At 32.7% G+C, this 23348-nt stretch overlaps 1 protein-coding gene and 1 long non-coding RNA gene across 39 annotated transcripts in view; both read left to right on the top strand.

Annotated features, from left to right (window-relative positions):
• Positions 1-23348, top strand: part of LOC145241638 (uncharacterized) — a 530026-nt gene that overhangs the window by 255189 nt on the left and 251489 nt on the right. For 31 of the 38 annotated variants that reach the window (XM_080104769.1, XM_080104766.1, XM_080104764.1 and 28 more), the window contains one exon: positions 20316-20557. In XM_080104769.1, coding sequence (XP_079960895.1) covers positions 20316-20557 — 242 coding nt within the window. Of the gene's footprint in view, positions 1-7316; positions 7626-20315; positions 20558-23348 lie in introns of those variants that run through there. The other 7 variants (XM_080104758.1, XM_080104754.1, XM_080104753.1 and 4 more) reach the window with 3 other exon arrangements.
• Positions 3543-5746, top strand: LOC145241649 (uncharacterized). The gene is made up of 2 exons (XR_013862594.1): positions 3543-5009; positions 5052-5746. It is a non-coding gene; the product is annotated as an uncharacterized LOC145241649 (long non-coding RNA).

Genomic DNA, 23348 nt, shown 5'->3' with positions numbered 1-23348 from the left:
ACAGACAAGTGAGATTTGTATAATAGACTAGAGGGGTGTACCTGGCATTGCCTGGGTGTTTGGATGTTTGTATGTTGGGGGGGGGGGTAGATCAAAACAACCAGGTTTTTAAAAAAAAAAAAAAAAAAAAAAAAAAACGTTGGCCGGGTGTTTGGATGTGTAAAAGAAAAAAACAAAGTTTTAGTAGAAAGGTAGGCTTGAACCCCGAATCTTTGACGCGGAGGTGGAAAGGAAATGGAAAAAAAAAAACCTGCGACTTAACCATCTCGACCACGGGAATAGATGAATTGATAAGTGTATTAAGTTGACGTTTATAAAGTGAAATTAACAGGTGCGAGAACGTTAAGTCGCATGATGTTTGACCTAGTTTTGCGCTGGAAGCCGGTTTCTGTTTTCCCCGCTACGCGGTGATCAAAAAATATCTTGAAAATAGCTTGTAAAAGTTGGGTAAATTAAAGATAGCTGCGACCATAGTTCCTTAGTCGTAGATATTATTATTTAGTCAGCATATAAAAAGTTTTTAGAAGGAGTGAGCCAACCAAGAATCACGGCCAAAAAAGCCTTTTGAAGACATACACAAAAAACAAACACACACACAATCGCTTCTCGGAAAAAAGCCTTTCTTGGACATACACGAAAACGCGTTTACACACACAAACATTTTCACTTTTTCATAGATATATACTAGTGATGGGACGATTATAATATTTTTCCCGATTCCGTAATAAATTCTTGATTCCGATGCAGTTACTGATTCTGATTCCGATTCTTTATAAATCTCTAAACATTTAACTATAAAATGGTTATTTTTTTCCGATCACTGTACAACCATATGTTACATGTGCAGATATTTTCTCAAAATATCCCGATTTTTCCGATTCACGATTAATCGTTCCAACACTAATACACAAACACACACACACACACACACTTATATTAATGGTATTGTAGAACAGTTGAGGTAGCAGCTTCAGTTAAGATAAAAGCTAAAGAAAACATGGAAGGAAGTAGCTAGAGATAGCTTACTTTGGAAGTCAGTTTCTTAGATCTGTCCAACACATGCCAGCATGTGAAATAGACATAAAACCGAATGCTTACATGAATGATGTATAACACTATGGAAGTAAATTGAGTATATAACATCAGGAGCAGCTGAGTTCAAGTCTCATGAAAACAAAGTTGTAAATCATAAGACGCGAATCTTACTCTGACGCCTAACATTCCAAAATATCCGACGCTAACTTTGACTCCTTATTTTAAAGTTTTTCAGTATTTAGTAATAATCGAATTCGGGTTTTTAATCTGAATCTGATTATCTGTATATAATTGCGATAGCGTGTATGTTTTGCGTGTTACGCTTAAATCTTTTCTTCTGTAATTTTCTTGTAATAAATAATTGGTCCACCAACTTAGTTGGACCAAGAGTTCTTGATAAGTTTTGGTTTCAGTTTCGATTATAGCTGAAAGAACTCAAGTTTTATATCTATAATATAAAGCTGAATGTGTGTGTGTGTCTGGTCACAAATAGGCTGCTATATGGTTGACTATTTTAAAAAACTGATTACATATAATGATACAAGATATATCGAGACACAGGAATGGATATGTTTGATCTGGTAGAACAGTAGTACATTAAAATTGTGGGATCTGCGTTCGCGCCTGGTCCACAAAATATGTAAATAAAAAATTTAAAAATTAAAAAAAAGAAACGTTTACAAGTGTTTTTGATATAGGTGTGCATAATATTTTGATAAGTATGTTTTAACTTAAATAGGGATGGTATAATAAAATTGTGGGGTCTGCGTTTGTGCCTGGCCTCCATAGAATGGAAATAGGCACAAACTTTAATAAAGACTATTCATATCTATCTGCGTAAGTATACTTTGATAATTGTTTCAGTTTGAAGAAATATGGTATAATAAAATTATGGGGTGTTCGTTCGCGCCTAACCTCCATAGAATGGGAATATGTCACAAAGTTTAACAAGGTTGTGATAAGTGTTTCAGTGTGAACAGGTATGGTATAATAAATTATGGGGTTTATCTATTTTATTTTTACTTTCATCATATTTTGCTTTGGTTTTGATACCCCCAAATTCGAAGCTATCTCATTACAACCCTTCCTTTTCATAACCTATCATACTTTCATAAATCAGAGCCCATTTTCTGTAGGCTGTTTTTGAACCCAGTCAACGACGGGTACTTTTGCTAGTATATATATATATATATATATATAACACACACACACACACACATACATACTAGCAGGCCGCCCGGCATAGTCACTTAAATATGATATTTTGATTAATGCAGATTTTGTATTTATTATATTGGATCCAATATATAGTAATGATTTATAAAGTAAAAAAAAAAAAAAAAAAAAAGACTCTTGTGCCACTACTGAGAATCAAAACCAAAACGTTTAGCTTATGATTTACTTTTTCCTTTTACATTAATGCCTGAGCTATGAAGACATGTTTGCTACAAGGCTAAAAATTAAAACATGAACCAATAGCTATTGCGTTACACATGCATATTCGTAATGCCATCATTCGACCATCACCTGGCAAATTCTATTTTTTTTTTTTTTAATTTTCACACTTTTAAGTACCGATTTTCACTGGCTAAAACCCAAATATAAAGTTTTGCATAGGTTCAAATACCCTATATATTAAATTTCATGTCTGTAGACCAAAAATTGGCTGGAGTTTTTTTTTTTTTTTTTTTTTTTTTTACATGGGTGCCACCGCTTATCAAGGCCCAAAGGCCACTCGAGGATAAGGGTTAATAGGTATACATTAGTCATTGTGATTTTAGCATAGTAAACAGTGGGAATTTTGTAACTTGGATTACTTAGGGGGACGATTCAATTAGAACTTGTTCACGTTTGACTTTTTCTTTTCTTTTTTTACATAGGCATCAACACATTATCAAGGCCAAGAGGCCACTCAAGGATAAGGGTTAAAGAGTGTACAGTAGAAATTGGACAATATAATAATCATTAGTAATGAAAATTTGGTAAATTTGATAACTTATATGGAACGGCTCATCAAGAACTTATTTACGTTAGACTTGAAGACACCCATATTGTAGTCAGCCGGAAAGCAGGAAAACGGAAGACAATTCCACAGGCGTGCAGTTCTAAGAAAAAAGCTTTGTTCATGGAATCTACGTTTAGGTTTAGGCACAGATAAAGAGTGGGGGGAATTATTGATAGTGTTTACAGCTAGACGAGTGTTTCTTGTGAAAGTTTGGTGAGAGGAGATCATAGATTGAAGCTCAGTCGAACACTTTCCATGAAAATAACGATACATCAGAGACAGACTCGCAACATCTCTTCTGTGAGATAGAGGTTGCAAGGAAGAGAAAAGGACATCTCCTACGAGGCTACGAAGTCTATTTTGAACTCTATCAAGGCAGGACAAGTCCTTTCTAGCAGCTCCTGCCCAGATGTGGCAACAATATTCCATCCTTGGACGTACCTGGCTCTTATATAGATAGAGAATTGCATCAGCAGTGAGATATCTACCGGATCGATAGAACGATCCCACCATTTTTCCAGCGGTAAATGGTAGGCAAAATTTTTTAAACAAATATATACATGCATACATAAATATATAGAAAGAGGTTTGTGTTTACTATAACCTTTTTACGCAAATATTATACAAGTATAAATCATGTAGAATATCTGCATGGATATAATTATACATAATAGTTAACAAAAGGTGATCATCCCATAAGAAAACCAAAAAAACAAATAATTAAAATGAATGTTTAAAAGAATATGCAAATTAGCTAGATCTTTAGCAAATGAGTGCAATTCCACAATGCCTATATAACAAAGTTGTATTTTCTTTTTAAGTAGATAGAAAAAAGGGTCTTTAATATGAATATATAAAAAAAAAAAAGATTCATAAGATTATAGATATTTTTTTGCTTCATAAGTTGTGATTTTGGTTTCGATTCATGCTGATGCATCCAAGTCATACAGATATATTTTTTATTTTTAAAATTACAACTGTATATAATATATAAGAATCGAATCTGCATATATAAAAATATCATATTTAAGCGTTTTTTACAACCAGGTTACACCGGGTGTCCCTGCTAGATTAGATAATTTTTGCAGTTTTAACAAAAGAACTACAATAATATCAAGGTGTCTCCATTGACGCTGAACATCCACAGAATGCCAACATCGATATATTACATATGAAAGAGTCCATTGTGGAATTTCCACAGGTCGCACTAGTTACTGATAAGTGAAAATTGTTTGAATTATTCTCATCTTGGATGTTACTCTCAAGGAAAGATAGGATCAATACAACTTGTCTATAACTGCACCACAGAGGTTGCAGGGATGATAATATAAAGTCAGGCCACCTTAGAAACTCCATTTCTGAATTTTCTGTCAAGGTTTACTCCCTTACCCTCCCTGATGGGGTAATCCCGCGAGGTAACCTAGGTTCTGAATCGGTTATCTTCTAGGTGAGTTACTATCCAAAGTTGATGAGCCCAACCTGTCTCAAATGACTGGTTTTAAGGTGCCAGTGGACCCCCTTTGGCCCTTCTATCAGTTGGTAGAAACAGTTTCACCAGGCTTATTAGCTAAGCCACACGAGAATGCCAGTAGCTGGACTTGGTTGTCAAAGGCTATTTGAGAAGCACACCATGACGGAATTTTTTAGGGAGAGGGAGCTTATCCTTACTACCATCTTCGGTAGTAGTCTGAATAATTCAAATAACCGAAAAATTCTGAAACACGAAAATTGTTGTCGCTTGATGCAATAAACAATTTTTAGACAAAAAACTTAATTTTGATAAATATTTTAAAAGGTAAAAAAATATATTGTGATAAGATGTTTTCTTATTTTAGTTGTTGATTTATTTTGTTAAAAAAAGTGTGAAATTTTTCTCATCTTTGTTTGAATGGAGTCTATGATAGTCCATGAAATTAATAGTTTCTGATAGTTTCTAAAATTAATACCGGTCTCTCTGAAATTAATACCGGTCTCTCTGAAATTAATACCGGTCTCTCTGAAATTAATACAGGTCTCTCTGAAATTAATACAGGTCTCTCTGAAATTAATACAGGTCTCTCTGAAATTAATACAGGTGCCTGTGAAATTAATATAGGTCTCTGTGAAATTGTTTCTGAAATTAATATAGGTGTCTGTGAAATTAATATTTTCTGAAATTAATGCAGGTGTCTGTGAAATTAATAGTTTCTGAAATTAATACAGGTCTCTGAAATTAATAATTTCTGAAATCTGTGTCTGTGAAATTAATAGTCGATGGTAATATATGAAATTAATACACGTGTTTTCTCTTGGTTATAATTAGAGAAGACATGTTGATACTTCACGTCAGCTACTGCTGGTATTATCTGCACTTTAATTTACTTAAGATTATCTTAATCTGTTATTGATCTCATTTCCTGCTTGATGACACTTTGGCCTTTTAAGATAATGTAGATTATTTTCTCTTCACATAAAAAATGATTCGTGTGTAGGAGTGTTGCATATTAGATCAACTTGTTTGATCAATATGTTTAGCAGTTTCTGATTTAGCGAAAGTGGACAATTGCAGATATTTGCAGAGATATTTTAGTAGCATTTTAGTTTAAGACAAACGTTTAGGAAATTGGATTTCAAGGTTGATTGAATTTGTTGTGGTGGGGAAAGGTGCTAACGATTTCTGTAATAATTCTAAAAACATTCCAAATGTCAGAAGTCGGTTTAAAAGAAGTGTTAAAAAATGTCAGTCAAAAAAAAAAAAAAAAAAAAAAAAACTCTTGCAAAAATTGCAGATTAAAGCTCTCTACTTTTGAGTTGTGAAGAATCAGTTGAAAAAAATCTTACTTAATTCTGCAGTCTTTATTTACCTCCTCACAAGGATGGTGTTAAACAGAAGGTCAATTTATAATATTGTTATTGGAACGGTGTACAGACATTTACCCTTTATATAGATAATCGTTAGATCATCAAAGTTAAGCGGTGTGGAGCCTGACCAGTACCAGATGGATGACCATTTGCTATATGTCCTCTACCTATGGTCCATGGCAGCAAAATCAGAGTTAAAGAATAACATCTATCCTCTCTTTTTTTTCTCTCCTCCTCTCTCTGTCTCCTCTCACTTCATCCTCATCAGTCTTTTCTTGCTTTCTTTGGCAACTCCAAAAAAGATAAATAAATAATAATTATTTACTAATTACTACTTAATAACACTAAAAATCATGTTTTTGGGATGAGGAAAGATTATTTGTATTGTTTGGATTCTTCGAACTACTGTTCTCATTTTGAGTGTTATTTTCACAATATTTTAGTTGATGTAACGTTCTATCTTCTTCAAGTGTATTTTGTCGAACTATGAGACTATTTCTATGGACTTCGGGTCTTTTTATCGAACTCAGAAAATCTTTCTGTCAAACTAGAGAGGAGAAGGGGTCTTTCTGTTGAACTCTGGAGGGATCTTTGTCGAACTCGGGGTGGGGGAAATCTTTCTGTCGAACTCAGGAGAATCTGCACGGAATTTAGAGCTTGGGGGAAAGATTCCAGAGTTCGACAATATGGTTCTGAAGAAAGTCAAATGTTACATCGATCGAAACGTAGAAAATAACACTCTAGATAAGAACTGTAATCCGAAGAATCCAAATAATACAATTTAAATGCATCACTCTAACCTCTTCATCACTTCGCCTCTGTTGCTGTTAATTTCCAGAAGAACGGACATAAAAAAAAGTGGCTATATTTTGTCCAAGACAATAGTGAAAAAGAATATATCAACCCTGTGGGTGTGTCTTGTGTAGTTTTTTACTTTTACCTGGACATGCACATACATACATATAACTTTTCTTTGTTGACAGTTGTTGTAGGTAGATGAGTGTTTGTTGTAAATAATATTTTACGGGGGATAGGGGAACATAAATAGAAGCTCGGTCGAGCACCTATCATGAAAATAGCGATAGAGCAGAGATAGACTCACAATGTCTCTTCTGTGACAAAGCAAAAGAAGGAAGGAGAAAATGTCTTATCCCACTAGATTTCGAAGCCGGTTTTGTACCTTAGAAAGTAATTTCTGGCTTGAATTATAGTCTGAAGCCAAAAGTCAACTATTATGGTTCCTTCGTGCTTACGAACTAAAAAGAAAATGAGAGCTATTTTTTTTAGTTGTGCTCCTAAGATATAAAAGAATATTTAAAGTGAAGCTTTTTTTTATGCGCCCGTCATATCAAAGCACCCAAAGGCCTGATTATAAGGTGTGGTCATGGCTCACTGATTTTTGTCCCTTCCCTGCTAACAGCAGCAGTACAGTAGTAGCACAGTGTCAACATGTGCGCGTCTGTTAGACACGTGTGCTAGACGCTTCTGGATCTTCCACTTTGGAAGATGCAAGTCTAGAAGTCTGACAAATGCACTGGCTCTCATCCAGCTCACATGACTGCGTTACGTCATCTGTAGGACGAAATACTGCAGTCTGCAGCGGTCAGGGCACAACCCTCGGCTCGTAGTCCACTGAACGGTCTGCCATTGTGCTGGCCTTACATGATGGAGCCGAAGAAAAAGAAGGACTCATCCTATTTAAAATGTTTCTCTTTTCTGTCACATTGGAAAAATTCGATGGGAAGTACGTTCATATCTACATGTGTACATATATATGCCTATGCTATGCTTAATTTTGTGGCTTATTTGTATTTTTTTTTTTCAATCTTGAAGAGAAATAATAATAATAAAAAAAATAAATAAATTTATTCGTATAATTATCCTATGGCTATCTGCTATATCTATTCATAAAAATGCAGGTAGCTAGGCTTCACTGCTGATTGGATAAATTATTGTTCTCTATGAATAGACTCTACTGCTGCTGCGATAAAAATATAACAACATTAGACCATTATTAGCTTCACCTTTGTGTGTTGTATGCGTGTGTATATATATATATATATATATATATATATATATATATATATATATATATAAATAGATTACAATATCTATTGATCCATTCAAAACCAGGAATTATAATACAGAAAAATCTTTAACCTGTGGATTTTTAAAGATAAGATCTTTCCATCAGAAGATAAATATTAGTAAAAAAAAAAAGAAAAAAAAAAAAAAAAAGAAAAATGTTTTACTGATTAGTATATATTTTCAAATATATACATATATATATAAAAAAAACAAAGAAAACTTTTTTTTGTGAATTAAAAGGCATTTTCGATAAAATAACAAATCAAAAAAATCAAACCACTAATATTTATCGTTGTAATAATTTTTTGGGGTGTGTGGGTGTATATATATATATAAATATATATATATATATATATATATATATATTTATTTCAAATCTTATTTCGTATAGATACACATCCACATCTAAGTTTGTGCTTCGCTTATGGCTTATTGTTATTTTTGCATTTTTGTTTATTTCTCCTGTTGCCAAGGGCAAGAGTTGTCACCATGACATTCAAGTGTGGAACACACGACACCAACTTTCAAAAAATATTCTTCATATAAATTATGTTATTCATTTAAAAAGAATATCAAAATTTAATTAATATCTGATGATTCAAATACCGTTTTAAATATGATCTTTTGAGTGTAAATTTTTTTTTTTTTTTCTTTTTGCTGGAAAGCTTCCTTTTTGCTTATGATCAATATCCTGAAACAAAATTTACGATTTCTTTTGTTTTTTAGTTTTTAGTTGTTTGCTATTTTTTGATATTACATTTAGTTTTTTTTTTTTTTTTTATATATATATAAATTAAATAAGATCTTTGGACAACAAGACAACAAACACTCTTCTTTTGGGTCGATTTACTTTAAGAACTCTTATAAATGTTCCATCGTTTTTCATTGCCACTTTTTAAAATTTTTATTTCGTCTTGTATTTTTTCCTCTTCAAATGCTGCATTGAATATTTTATTATTATTATTGCTGTCTGCTTTCTCCCGGCTGGTAGCTTCATCACTGATTGTCTATTTTCAATAATTAGCCCGCCCTCGTTGCCGGCCACTTCTATTGCTTCAAAATAGTGGTAAATGTTTAATGGTTTTTATAAGGGATCTCCATGCAGTTATAGGGTCTTGCATCACTCTTTATTTACCCTTCTCCATCACAAACACACACACACACACACACACACTTCATAGTTCACACGGGTGTTGTGCTTTAATAGGCAATATAAATTAATAAAACAAAACAAAAAAAATCTGTTAGATTCTAATTAACATTGTTGGATAGACTATTTATATGTTGTTGTCCAGATGCATCTGATTTCGTAGAATGTAAGAAGAAAAACAAATGTTCTATACAATGCTAATTTCGCTCTCTCATATTAACTGTACATACCCGGCGTTGCCGGATGGAAGGTTTAGTCACATACTATTTAAGATGCACCAAATATCCTAAGTTGTTACAATTTTCCTGAAAGTTTACGATATTTTGGGATTTTGGAAGCACAAAACAGTCATCTTCATCTATGAAATTCAAACAGGGAAATAAAATTGCATAGCTTAAAATAACTCGTCGTTAAATGTAAACTTACTTCCATTTTTAAACTCGGCAAATGTTGGTTATGATAATAATTAAATGTAAATTAAAAATTTAACTAAATCAACTTCATGTTATATTTCTAAATAGAATACTTAAAACGATTCTATTACTAATTTACATTAAAAATTTAGAGCTGATTATTAAAACACATTTTCTTTAATGTAATATGCAAATAAGATAACCTCTTGAATGTTTATTCTTTTTGAATAAATGGTATATATATATAAAAAATCATGCAGGAATAAAAGTATATAAGTGCCCGTTTTTTTTTTTGTTTTTGAGGTGGGGGTTCAGTATTAAAATCTAATCTGTGAAATGGTGTACCTTTTGTATATATTAACCAAATTCTGAACAAACAGACAGGACTTTATTATATATATATATATATATATTTCTGTAGAAATATATTTTCTTATAATATATATGTATTCTTATTTAAGAAGCTCAATGTAATTACAGAGCAATATAATGAATAAATGACAAAAACTATATTCCAAAATCCATTATGTTGACCATCTTATAATTTATTCTTTTAATTCAGTTGACGTTTACAATTATTGCACTACGAAACAGATACTGTCAAGAATTGTAAATGTCAACCGAATTAAAGGAATAAATTATAAGATGGTCAACATGAATTTTGGAATATAGTTTTCTATTCATTTATTCACTATATATATAAGAACACAATTAAAGACTAAATTATAATTTACAAGGATTTATTGTTTGACAGGATGCTCAAAAAAAAAAAAAATTAAGGTTTCCTTAATCTGTGAAGTTTCAATTAAATTAAGGAAGTCTTAATATTTCTTTTTTAGTAACCCTTATCCCTGAGTGGCTTCCGGGCCTTGATAAGTGGTGACTACCGTGTAAAAAAAAAAAAAAAAAAAAAAAAAAAAATCCTGCTGACCAATAAATTCTTCTAAATTATAATTTACAGTCTTTAATTGCGTTCTTTTATGGAAAGCACTATTTCCTATGTTAGTTATATTGAACTTTTTTATTTGGTTGGAATTACTATATAAATATTAATATTTATATTTACTCCCAAGTTTACAGGAGCTTATAAACTTAATTTTTCCTTGATTTTTATTTTACATATATATATATATATATATATAATGTGTGTGTGTGTCTTAATGTTTTCCCTCTCTATATATATTTAGCCTAATTTTCTGCGAGATGCTTCTTTGTAGTTTACTTGCTATAGCTATATTTTCCTATTACCATGCATATATGTATAGATTAATTGTCTAGTGAAATATTTAGGTAGCTTATTGGTTACCTGTTAAATCGCTGCTTTTCGTATATGTATGTGTGTATAGGACATTTTGCAACAAAGGAATACACGGATTTACCAAATATATATGGGGTTTTAAAAATGAATTTCTTCACATTGGAAAAAAAAAAAAAAAAAAGAAAAAAAAAATTACCAAAAATATAAAAGCATTTAAATTATGTGTGTTAATGCAATTGTTAATATTTTGAACAGTTTGTCGGTTAAAAAAAAAAAAAAAACAACTATAAAAAAAAAATTACAAAAAAAAAAAAAAAAAAACATGTATTTTTTGCTAAAAATTAAATCGGAAACTTTTGTATGAATAAATGACCATCCATTGCATTTAAGAATATTTTTTCTTTTTCCTTATCTATATATATTGTTTTTTTGACTATGAATAACACTTGTAATTGTTCGGGCCAAGATCACAGTATAGTACCTGTTCTGATGCTACACTTCACCTTTTCTGCCTTCAGTCAGTGGATGAGAAATCCTTCATGACTGAGACAATTTTTATTTTTGTTCCTATCCAGAGTGCCCTTTTTTTGGGGAGCTGGATTTTCCCCACATTAAAAAACGACATTGTGTCTAACTCTGCCGTCGTGGGGAGGCACATAAATAGGAACACTTGTATTAACTTCTTCAATAATGTTGCACTTTTATTAGTGTTGGGTGTATGAGAACACAAGAATATCATTAAAGAAGGAATTTCCTATAAGTGTTTATAGTTAAAACAACAAAAAAAAGAAAAGAAAAAAAAACTCCTTGGCCTAACGTTTACAGGGAACATGAACTGGAATAGATACATTGAGAGCATTGTCAAGGCTGCTGCAAAGAAGGTGGGCTGTCTCTACCGTGCGAGAAAACTACTTTTACCTAAAAGTATCCTGTACCTTTATAAGGCCACCATTCGCCCATGTATGGAGTATAGTTGTCACATTTGGGCTGGTGCATCTGCTACTTGTCTCTCACTCCTTGACAGGATTCAAAAGAGAGTTGCCAACCTGATAGGTCCTGAACTGTCATCTAAGCTTCAGCATCTGTCCCATCGACGAAATGTTGCATCCCTCTACCTGTTCTACAAGTACTTTAAAGGTGAATGCTTTGATGAACTACAAGCACTTGTACCCGCCCTCGGCATGAATACCCCCGACAAACCCGACAAGCAGCTAAATCCCACCCCTTCACAATAGAGATCCCTAGGTGTAAGAAAACCTTCTACTCCAATAGTTTCTTTCACGAACTGCTAGACTTTGGAACTCCCTTCCGGGATTCTGCTTTCCCAACTGTACTGACATGCAGAAGTTCAAGTGTAATGTGAACAGACATCTTGCTGCTAAACTCCCTACGTAATACCCCTGCAACTTATGTCCCCGATAGTAGCCCCCTACTTTAAAGTGGCACTATGCCTTGTTTGAGGTGAAAATTGAATTAAAAAAGTAAATAAACCAAAAATGAAAAAAAAAAAAAACTTTAAATTTATAGGATGTCCATTTATTCAAAGAAGTTTCAAATTAATTTTTTTTTTATCAACAAATAAACAAATTTTTGAAAAAAGCACAAGATTGTCCGAAATATTAATAAGTATGTTACTACAAATAATTTACAGCAGGTTATTTTTGGTACTTGTGCATTTTTGGTACTGTTATTAACGTTATTATTTTGGAAGCCATTCTTAACATGGAAAGAGAAGGGTGTTTTGTAAGGATTCTCTGCTTCCACCTAACAATTTAATTAAAAAAAAAAAAAAGATATCGTGAAACTTGAATTTAAGCTGAAAAAACTATTTAAAAATAGTGCGGTACAAAAAATGCATAAGCACCTTATTTTTTTAAACATGACTAAGAGCAAACTGTAGTATCTGTTCTGATATGCTTAATTTTTTACTATCCTCTGTTGATGGAGAAATCCTTCTAGATTGGGGCAATTTTAATTACAAACTTACCTTATATCTAACTCAACAGGGAGGCAAGTAAATAAGAACAAAACATGAAAGTGAATGGGGGGGGGAGGGAGGAGAGGAGTATGATGGTATTTTCAAATTTACAATGTAGTAATTTAAAAAAAAAATTCTCAGAAGTTTTTTTGATATATAAACATGTACATTTATGCATATATAAATAAGCAATATAAAATTCGATTCGAATAACCATATCTTTGTTCATTCTAAAGAAACTGGAATCCTAAGAAGATTGGACTCATGAAAAAGAATTTCAAAAACTACTTGGCAAATATACCCGGTGAACCAAGTGCAACAGATTCAAACAATAAGTGCGATCGTTTGAATCTCTGTTGCATCGTCAGAATCTTTAAACAACAAAAAAAAAGGGGATCGTCAGAATCTTAAAAAGATCTCTCGGTTGGAATATTTGAGTTTGTGAATGTTTGTCATCTGGTAGGATGCTCCATCCCCAGCTTGGACAAACTGATGAGAAAATTAAAATTAAAAAAAAAAAACAAAAGAAGAGAAATACTTCACAGTCCATTTCATCAACACTCAGGCAAACAATTTTTGGATTTTTAATGAGTGTGAATCACCAAAAGGAAAGGCCAAAATTGTGTCCAAAACGTCGGGGTGGACGGGGGGGGGGGAGAAAAAAATCTCACATTTATTAAAGCAACCTACCCATTTGGCATAATGGTAAAAATGTTCACTAAGGGACTGGGAGACTGGGGTTCATACCAATGGCTTAAAAATAGTCCTTAATGCTTCCCTTGTTAAACACTCAGCATTGTAAGAGGAGGATCACATTGCAAATGGAGAAATCCATGGGAATAAAGTTGTGTCCTCTCCTACATAGCTAATGAAAAGAGAGCCTTCTTGTTGCCCTTGACTATAGTCATCCACTTAACTTTATATATGCATATTCATTAAGAATATCAGCTACTGTTGACTTCGTTAATTGGCACCATGTTTAACACACACACACACACACACACACACACACACGCGCGCATACAATCTACACACAACCCACGCACGCGCAACACTGATCAATATGTACAATGTTAAAGTATGTACATTTGTTTCTCTTAATATAGATTTTATTAAGTGGAATGGTGAACTGTTGTAGATTTATTGCCTGCTGATAATATCCAATTATTACTTTGAGATCTAAAAGTGGCCCTCATTGATTGATCTGATTTACACACACACACACACACACACACACACACACACACATAAGCATTTTTTGGATAGGGGAGGTTATTAGAATAAGAACATTCAAATGTATGACATAAAAGCAAATCTGCGGAAGATAAACTGAAAATCCAGATTTGAAGATGCATTTTTTTTCTTTTTTACAAAAGAAATATACATTTTATTTATACTCAATAACGACTTCTGCCAATTGTGTATTTTTATATGTTGCCGGTGTGTTGTTTATGCCAAGTTAAATCATAGACATATAAGATTTGACTCTTATATTAAAACAAAAAAAAAAAAAAAAACGGAAAAACTTCCTTTAGATTCCAATAATTATCGCCGATTGCTTTCCTTTTGCAATGTTGGTCTTTCGTTTATTCAACAAATTTTTTTTCTTTTTGAAAAAATTGATTTATTACAATTTGGAGGAGTTTCCTATAGTCTTTCCAGTAATAGATTTCAGGCTACTGTTCTTATCTTGAGTATTATTTTCTCATCATTTTGGTTCATGTAACTTCTGATCTTCAGGTGTAACTTGTCAAACTCTGGAATCTGCACAGAATTTCAAACAGAATCCTTTATTTAATCCATAAGGGTATCATGCTCTCATTCTGTCAGCCATAAATGGGTAGAAGTCCTCAGTAATTAGCAATTGTATTTTGAATGTCGCTCACAATTGCAAATTACTTAGGACTTCTACTCAGTTATGGCTGACAGAATAAGAACATGCTATATATTAAAGAGAAGTTGACTTTTGATGTTTTATACACAAATATACTCAAAAGAATACGTGTCTCAAATGTGGTAAAATAAATTCCTTGAATATAGGTTTTTGCAAAACTTGTGTGTCTTCTTTAATGAACAACTGGTAATACCACTTTTTTTTTTTTTTTTTTTTTTGCATTCGCCCAGCATTGGACATTTTGCCTTCCACTGAAGGTGGAAGTTTATAAAGAATACAAAACACCATACAATCTCCAGTCAGCATGGACATCCTTGTTATGCAAGATGATATGCAACATCTGCTATTCTCAAATCGTCATTCATCAAGCGGGTCATAACTATGAGATCTATCTAACAATTATTAGCTTTTGATCTTAACGTAATTTTTTTTTTTAGCTGATAAAAGATGGCTTCATGCCTTGTGTGGAACGATTTTCATAAAAAGAAATTTGAAGAAAATGAGTGATGTGTTTATTAATGAAATAAGACATGAAACTTTTAACATAAAACTCCGGAGCCTAACACACAAAACAACTTCTATGGAAAATTTGACTTTATTCATAAACATGGACATCTTCTAAAGTAATTCACTGCTTCTCTAAGCATTTGATACTTTTTTTTTTTTTTTTTTTTTTTTAAACAATCTGAATTATGTAATAAGCGTTTGAATTTAAATTCGAAAACCAAATCATGATGTAAAAAGATCAGATTAAAGATGTGAATTACGACGCCATTTTTATTTACCTATTTTAAAAAATGGGGCAATTTCATTGGATAAGTGTGTGCCAATTATCCAATAAAAATTAACGGCGAATCTATGGAATCGTATATTAATAAAATAATTTATTTGGTTGGATAAAAAATGAAATCGATTGAAATTTGATTTTCTTTTTTTTCTTTTTTTTTTATACAAAGAAAAATAGGTCAATTCTATGAGAGAGAATGGTTAGTTTCAATTGTTTTTACCATCAATAGTCTTCAGGGTAAATTTATAATTGATATTATTTTTTTTATTTTTTTTAGGTCTGCATTGAATAGTAGAAAGATGATTCCTGGCTTATGATCAAAGTCTAGTATCTGTTTTCTTTTTTTTTTTTTTTTTTTTTTTTTTTGTTAATCAACTCCATAAATTCCTTTTTGATGTAAGGAATATGAGTACATGTGGCTTCCTCCATGCACTAATATGATTGGCTGGTTAAGCTATAAATAATGACTGGTAGAATTGCTTGGGAGAGACGTCAAAAGATACATCATAAGCCTTTAGCCACAATATCCGTTCAGCAAGGCAACTTACTAGATTATTTAACGTTTTCTGACAGTCTGTAATCTCAGTCTCTAAGCTTGGTGATCCTGAGGATTGATTCAATTCAAATAACACCAAGATGGTTTGGTGATCACCATCATATCGTATGAATTAGAAGATTCTATTATTGGCATTGGTTTCCCTGATATTTTTCTAATCACAATTTCTAGAAAGACATCGGGTACTTATGGGAGGAATTATGTGATGGGTCCCAACATCCTAAATGAAAGCGATTCGAACTAGGAACACTCAGGTCGTTTATCACTTGACCACTGTCAGTTCCCTTGGTTTGTTGATAGTTTGCATCCAACTTTCCTTCGACATTCCAACTAAACGTCTCCGCATTTTCTTAGTCAAAAGTCGCTTCTCACAACATAACCAAAACTAATGAAGCCAACTGATCATCCAAAGTTCATCAAGCTTTGTATATTCAGCTTCAACAACAGATTATTAGAGTTGATATGCCTCGTCTTATCTGCTCTGACATTGCATATACATCTGATCGTTTGTAAATCATAAGTTGTCACTGTTTGTTGTTAATTTTATATGTACTACTAGTAGATCACCTGGATTGCCCGGGTGTAAAATATGCATAAATACTATATTTTAATTAATGCAGAATTCGTTTATAAACAGAAATACTATAGGTATTAAACGTTACATTAAATTCCTTAAAAAAAAAAATAAATCAATTAAAAAAATAAAAAAATAAAAAACAGAAAGAAACTGAGATGTGCATGTCAATTTTTATGTTTTTTCTAAACAATTCACTCTTTGTAAATACAAAAAAAAAAAAAAAAAAAATACTCGAGCTGAGATCATAACCGAAACCTAAAGACAGTGAGTTGAGTACGATACCCATTAGGCTAGCTTGTCACGTCTTTAAAAAATGTTTTCAAACCTACTTATTCTTAACATAAGGAAATTTTCATGTGAACAATTCGCGCATATGTAGTCATGAAATAGTTGACAAACATAAAAATCTTATGCTCCCCCCTCTGCATACCAATTTTTCAATTTTGACTCCTTAGCAGCCCTTTTTTCTGGATGAGAACCAATTAAAAAGTTTTTCACATGTCTGAATAACCTATATATCAAATTTCAAGTCTGTAGATGAAAAATTCGTTGAGTATATAGGTTGAGAGTTGTACTCTCTCTCACACACACATTCTCATTTTTATATATATACTAGCTGATTGTCCGGCTCTGCCTGTTCGTAAAATATGTATAAATATTATATTGTAATTAATACAGAAACTGGAAGGCATGCAGGTATTATGTTTTTTTTTTTTTCTAAACCGTTCACTCCTTGTAAGTTAAAAAAATAAATAACTATTCAAGCTGAGATCGAAACCAAAACCTAAAGACAGTGAGTCAAGTACAATAATCATTAGATCAACGTGACAGGATCTTTTAAAAAGGTTTCAAACTATTTATTCTTAATTTAAGTAATCTGTAATTTGAACTATTCGTGCATGCGCAATCGTGAAATAGTTGACAAACAGATAAAAATCAAATGACTCCCATGTATCAATTTTTACAATTTTGACTACTTAGCAACCTTCTTTTTTTTTTTTTTCTACCTCATAAAAACGGGTTAAAGTTTTCCACATGTCTGAATATCCTATATACCAAATTTCAAGTCTGTAGATTCAAAATCCGTTGAGAAGTGTCCTCACACACACATTCTCACTTTTATGGATATATAGATAATAAATAGTTGATAATAGTTGACAGCCTCAGATTGTGAAATTTAGTTGCAATGATATCACTCCTTAGCTGAATTCAGCAGATAATAATTAAAAAAAAAAAAAAAAAAAAAAAGGTAAGGAAAAAATGAGCTGCTTCTAAACATAAAGAATGAAAAAAAAAAAAAAAAAAAAAAAATGAATAAAACAAGTCACCGTAACTGTGTTGGACAATGCATCCTCTAAAGAAGGAAGTTTCTAGAGAATATCTAATTAACAAGTCATCCTCAGTTGCATCTATATCCTAATAAGGAGAGACGATAACGTAAAGTTTTGCAGTTCTTACAAAAAGGTGTCAATGTCCTTCTACATACAGCCCTTGGTATTTCCAAAGGTCACTCAGCTAGTACTGATTGAGAAAAAAAAAAAACAACAACATATTTTTGCTTTTGTTCATCCCAAGCAAAATATATTGCCACTGAAGTGTAATGAGCTACTGTGATAAGTACCAGATTTATAGGTGGCAACCTGGGCAGCAAGATGTGCATGACATTTAAATTTCTGCATGATGGTATGGTGGGGCACAGGGAGAGAAATTCCAAATGCAGGCTGTTTGATGAAAGTAGGAAATCTTCTGGAATCTAGTGATTTTTACAGCAGGGCTCTACGGACAAATTCATCTTTAGTTAACCTTCGAAAACTAAATATTTACGTTTATTCGCCAAATAGAAAAGTTACTAGCCAAACCCACATGATTTTTAGAATATGACATCTTCGTTCTGTGACGAGTATGTACATCATAAAAATTTTTTAGTTTTTTTTTTTTAAATAAGCGTAATTCTAAATATACAACAAATTTCATGTTGATACCTGAAGGTATAAACATTCTAATTTCTTTAGATATTTTTTAAACAGCCTTTGTTAAAAAAAAAGTATCTTGTTCTATTAAACCTTTATTGTTTAAATAATTTAACTTTGTTCCTTTTATAAAAAAAACATGTTGAAAAGATATTTTTTACTCGTAGTGAGCTTCTTCTTTTTTTTTTTTACATGGAGGTCACCACTTATCAAGGCCCGAAGGCCACTCAAGGAGCTTTAGAAGATTGTCAGTGAAAGAAATGCAATCACCAAAAGATAAGCGTTTCATTATTTCTAGTCGCTACTTTGAAAATTCACTCACAAATGCTACTGTTTCACTTGCAACGTAGAACAGTGAAGGGGTGTAATTTTGCTGCAAGTTGTGGGTATAAGGGCAGTAAGTTCGTCAGTATTTATAAAACAAGCACAGGATTTCAATACTGGCAGTCGTCGGACAATGGCTGGAGCTTAGCATTCATTGTGGAACGCATTAGGTTAGAAATTTTTTTTTAACCCTGTCTAAGAAGGAGAGATCAGAGGTGAGTTAGTTTATCAGGCTAAATATGGTAACAATGCATGGGTGAATGGTGGCTTTCTATAGATATAGGATACTGGCAGTCACTAGAAGTTTTCTAGCCAATAGAGGAAACCTACCTTCTTGCAGCAGACTTGTCAGCAGCTATGTATTTTATTCCACTTGACGTTGCCTAAGAATGCCAGGCCAGGGAGATAGCATTGTATCTATAATTGAAATGCACGCAAATCTATACGGGGTTCAAACATGTAGATCAGTTTACAAATGTTATTGGCTATTGATAAAATGGAATTAAAGTGTTACAGTTTAATTCTGGTATTTAATATTTCTAAAAGTAATCTATAGAAGGCAATACAATGCAGAGGTGTAACGGGTCAACAAAAACTGAAACAAATTAAGGCATATAACAGTGGAATAATCTTTTATTAATACAATATAGAAGTATTTTTTATATACTTTTGACATTGCATTGTGTTTTAGCTTTCGTTAGTGTGGTTTGATGGAAGTTTCATGTCGTATGATATTTCGGGGAAAATTGCCTTCCTCAAATATGTGCTTAACTTTAATTCAAAACTATGCACATTTGCACTGAAGTTGAAAACGTATTTGAAGAAGTGAATTTTCCCAAAATGTCATACAATATGGAACTTCCATCAGACCATAATAATGCAAGTTAAAACACAATGCAATGTTAAAAGCATATATATTGTATTGATAAAAGCTTGTTTCACCGTTCTGTCTTAATTTACTTGAATTTGTGTTGATCCATTACACCTCTGCATTGTATTGCCTTCGATAAATTATGTTTGTTTACATATATATATATATATACATACATACACACACTCGACAATGATACAAACAAACTACAATCTTGTATTTATTAGGTTGGTGAAAAAAATGTTGCTTTTTGACGTATATATATCTGATAGAAAACATTATTTTTTGCACCAGCCTAATAATATTACTATTTACTAATTCGAGGATGGTATCGTTCTTCAGGTGTTTTAATTAGTTTTGAATTTTCAGCTTTGAACAACTTGGTAAGTCATTTAATTATTGTTTTTCAAAAAAAAAAAAAAAAAAAATTCAGTTTTAACTTTATTTATAGATAAATTATATCTGCAGTTTTGTATATAATTAGTTTTAGTTCAATATTGATGGATTGTATTGTCTGCCCCAATTTTGTTAGTGTACGATTTTCAATATCATCATCAATTTCTTGCAGGTACTGTGAGAAGGGAAAAGGAAAGAGAGCGTGAAGAAAGAGTCCGAGTTGCTCGAGAAAAGCTTGCCGAAGAACGGAAGAAAAAAATCGAAGAGTTTAAGGAGCAGCAAAGATTAGCACAGCAGCACAGAGAACGACAGCAAGAGTTAAGGCGTCGTAAAATTGATGAACTCCGTCGGAGGGAAGAAGAGAGGCGGGCTGCTGTTGAAGAACGCCGTCGCAAACAGGAAGAAGAACAGCGAGTAAGTGTTACACAGTTATTCTATTTGGGAAGAGGCGGGTTAAATGATTTTTCTTGTCCATGAGTTTAATCTTGTAAGTAGCATTTTCAGTTTTAGCAGTGTGCTTGGTTGATTTGAAGAATTTGGAATTACCACCAAGGTTGCAGAGTATAAATCTGAGAGTTTTGGAAGGAGTTATACTCATAAGAATGCAAGGAATCTGTCAGAATTTTTACTCTCAACAGACAGTCTGACTATTCGTAAACTTTAAAATATTGAATCTGGATCGGGATTTGGAGCATTCTATGAGATGGTGTGGTAATTTAGGGTGCACTAGGAGATCGTGAGGTAGTTTGGAGCGTTCTACAAGATGTTAAGGTGCTTTGGAGCATTCTACGAGATGGTGAGATGTTTGGAGCATTCATGAAATGGTGTCGCACTTTTAGGCATTCTACAAGATGGTGTTTTAGGAGATGGTGTGGTATTTGGGTCATTGTAAGAGATGGTATATAGATGTTGTGCCATTGTAGGAGACTCATCTTATACCTTCTGATTCTGCAGCCCTGATTCCTACTTCTTAGTGTTTAAAGGAATAACTGATTTAGAATTATATTTCCTCCAAAAAGTTTGAAGTCTGATTTTTAAAAATATTATATGAATTCTCAAAATTAAAGCATATTTTGAAAATGTTAATGTGACTGTCAGATTAGATGCAAATTAAAAACAAATATCTGACTTAAAAGTTGGTTTTAAAATTCTTGAGTTGTAATTCCAACTCTCCACTTCACAGAAAAGTTTTAAAAAAAATAAAAAAATAAAAAATCTGCTTATTCAGCTTAAAACAATAACAAAATGACTTTGACTCCAAACTTGAAAAAAACGGTTTACTCCTGATTCCTAATTCGAAATTCCAACTCACTAACTCTTATCATATCATGATTTTTGAGGTAGTCTTTCAATATTGTCTGCTACCTATGCCACTACACACTGAAATGAGTTCTTTTTACTGAGGATTGAAATGCTTAGTGAAATGAGAAGTCATCTGTTGCCACCCCCTGCCCCACCTGACACCTACCCCAAAACCTGAAAACTTGTTGATCAAGCTTTTAGCTGTTGTTCATTTGCACTTGGAGGAAGGAAGAAAGTCTATTCAACAATTTCTTTGGCTCAACTAAATCAGATAATGTTTTCCTTTCCTTCTTTTGTTCCTTTTCTTTTGTCCTTCCCTGTCTCTAACGTAGATGACAGTATTTCATCAGTTGAAAATAATGACTCAGTTTCTTGTGCTTTGCTTTTTTCCTCCCACTTTTACTGGCTTTGTGGACCCAACAACAACAACAACAACAACAACAACAACGCCTTTAGCTTTCCCTGATAATTCTTCATTCACTGTATGCCGGCTTATTGATTTTTGCTTCCTCTCTCTCTCTCTCTCTCTCTCTCTCTCTCTCTGCGTTTTCTCTTTTTTTCTCTCTTTTTTCTCTCTCTCGTTCTCTTTCTCCCTTTGTCTCTTTCTTTTGTCTTTTTTTCTTTCTCTCCTTTTCTCTCTCTCCTTTTCTCTTTTTCTTTCTCTTCTCTCTCTTTTTTTCTTCTCTCTCTTTTTTTCTTCTCTCTCTTTTTTTCTTCTCTCTCTCTTTTTTTCTTCTCTCTCTCTTTTTTTCTTCTCTCTCTCTTTTTTTCTTCTCTCTCTCCTTTTCTCTTCTCTCTCTCCTTTTCTCTTCTCTCTCTCCTTTTCTCTTCTCTCTCTCCTTTTCTCTTCTCTCTCTCCTTTTCTCTTCTCTCTCTCCTTTTCTCTTCTCTCTCTCCTTTTCTCTTCTCTCTCTCCTTTTCTCTTCTCTCTCTCCTTTTCTCTTCTCTCTCTCCTTTTCTCTTCTCTCTCTCCTTTTCTCTTCTCTCTCTCCTTTTCTCTTCTCTCTCTCCTTTTCTCTTCTCTCTCTCCTTTTCTCTTCTCTCTCTCCTTTTCTCTTCTCTCTCTCCTTTTCTCTTCTCTATCTCCTTTTCTCTTCTCTCTCTCCTTTTCTCTTCTCTCTCTCCTTTTCTCTTCTCTCTCTCCTTTTCTCTTCTCTCTCTCCTTTTCTCTTCTCTCTCTCCTTTTCTCTCTTCTCTCTCCTTTTCTCCCCTCTTTGTTTCTCTCCCCTTTCTGTTTTTCTATCTCTTTGTTTCTTTAAAACCAACTAATGCTATTAAGTAGCTATTTCTTTCTTTCTCTCTCTCTCATGTTAATTTATTTCAAAATGGTTGTCATGGAAACTACTTAGCTATCTTGTGTCATCTCGACTTGCTATATTGACCAATAAGTAGCAATGGTCGGCAAGGGTTTTGGAATTATTTACAAAAAAAAAAAAAAAAATCTGACTTTGACAATAATCGTTGACTCATGATTCCAATAACCTTAGAAGTAGGAGTCAACTAGAAAAGAAAATCTTTGTAATTTCTGCAGAAATTGCTAAATCTGACTTTCCACCTCTGCCAACACACAAAGCTCCTTTCAACTTGCTGATACGTTTGTCTTTTTCCTCTTTGATATTAATAGACTGCACTTAAAAAAAATTAACATAATGGCTCCTGTCTGCATCCTAAACTATACAAAAACCAAAACATGTAAACATAACCGATAACTTATTTCCTAATTTTGTTCAGGTGACATATACACACACACACACAGACAAACACAAAGACGGTCGCAGTATATTAATAATTCTGACCTATAAAATTTTCAAGTTATAGTTTAGACCGTGCTCTATGCAGTACAGAGAATGCGCTGCCACTGCAGGCTTTCGCACATGACTTGTTCTCCAATAAACATTCTCTG

Source organism: Euprymna scolopes, chromosome 20 (genome assembly GCF_053919585.1).
Source record: "Euprymna scolopes isolate OS-2025 chromosome 20, ASM5391958v1, whole genome shotgun sequence".
Lineage (NCBI taxonomy): Eukaryota > Metazoa > Mollusca > Cephalopoda > Sepiida > Sepiolidae > Euprymna > Euprymna scolopes.
The sequence above is the reverse complement of the archived record's forward strand: the minus strand, read 5'-3'. Positions and strand labels throughout refer to the sequence as shown.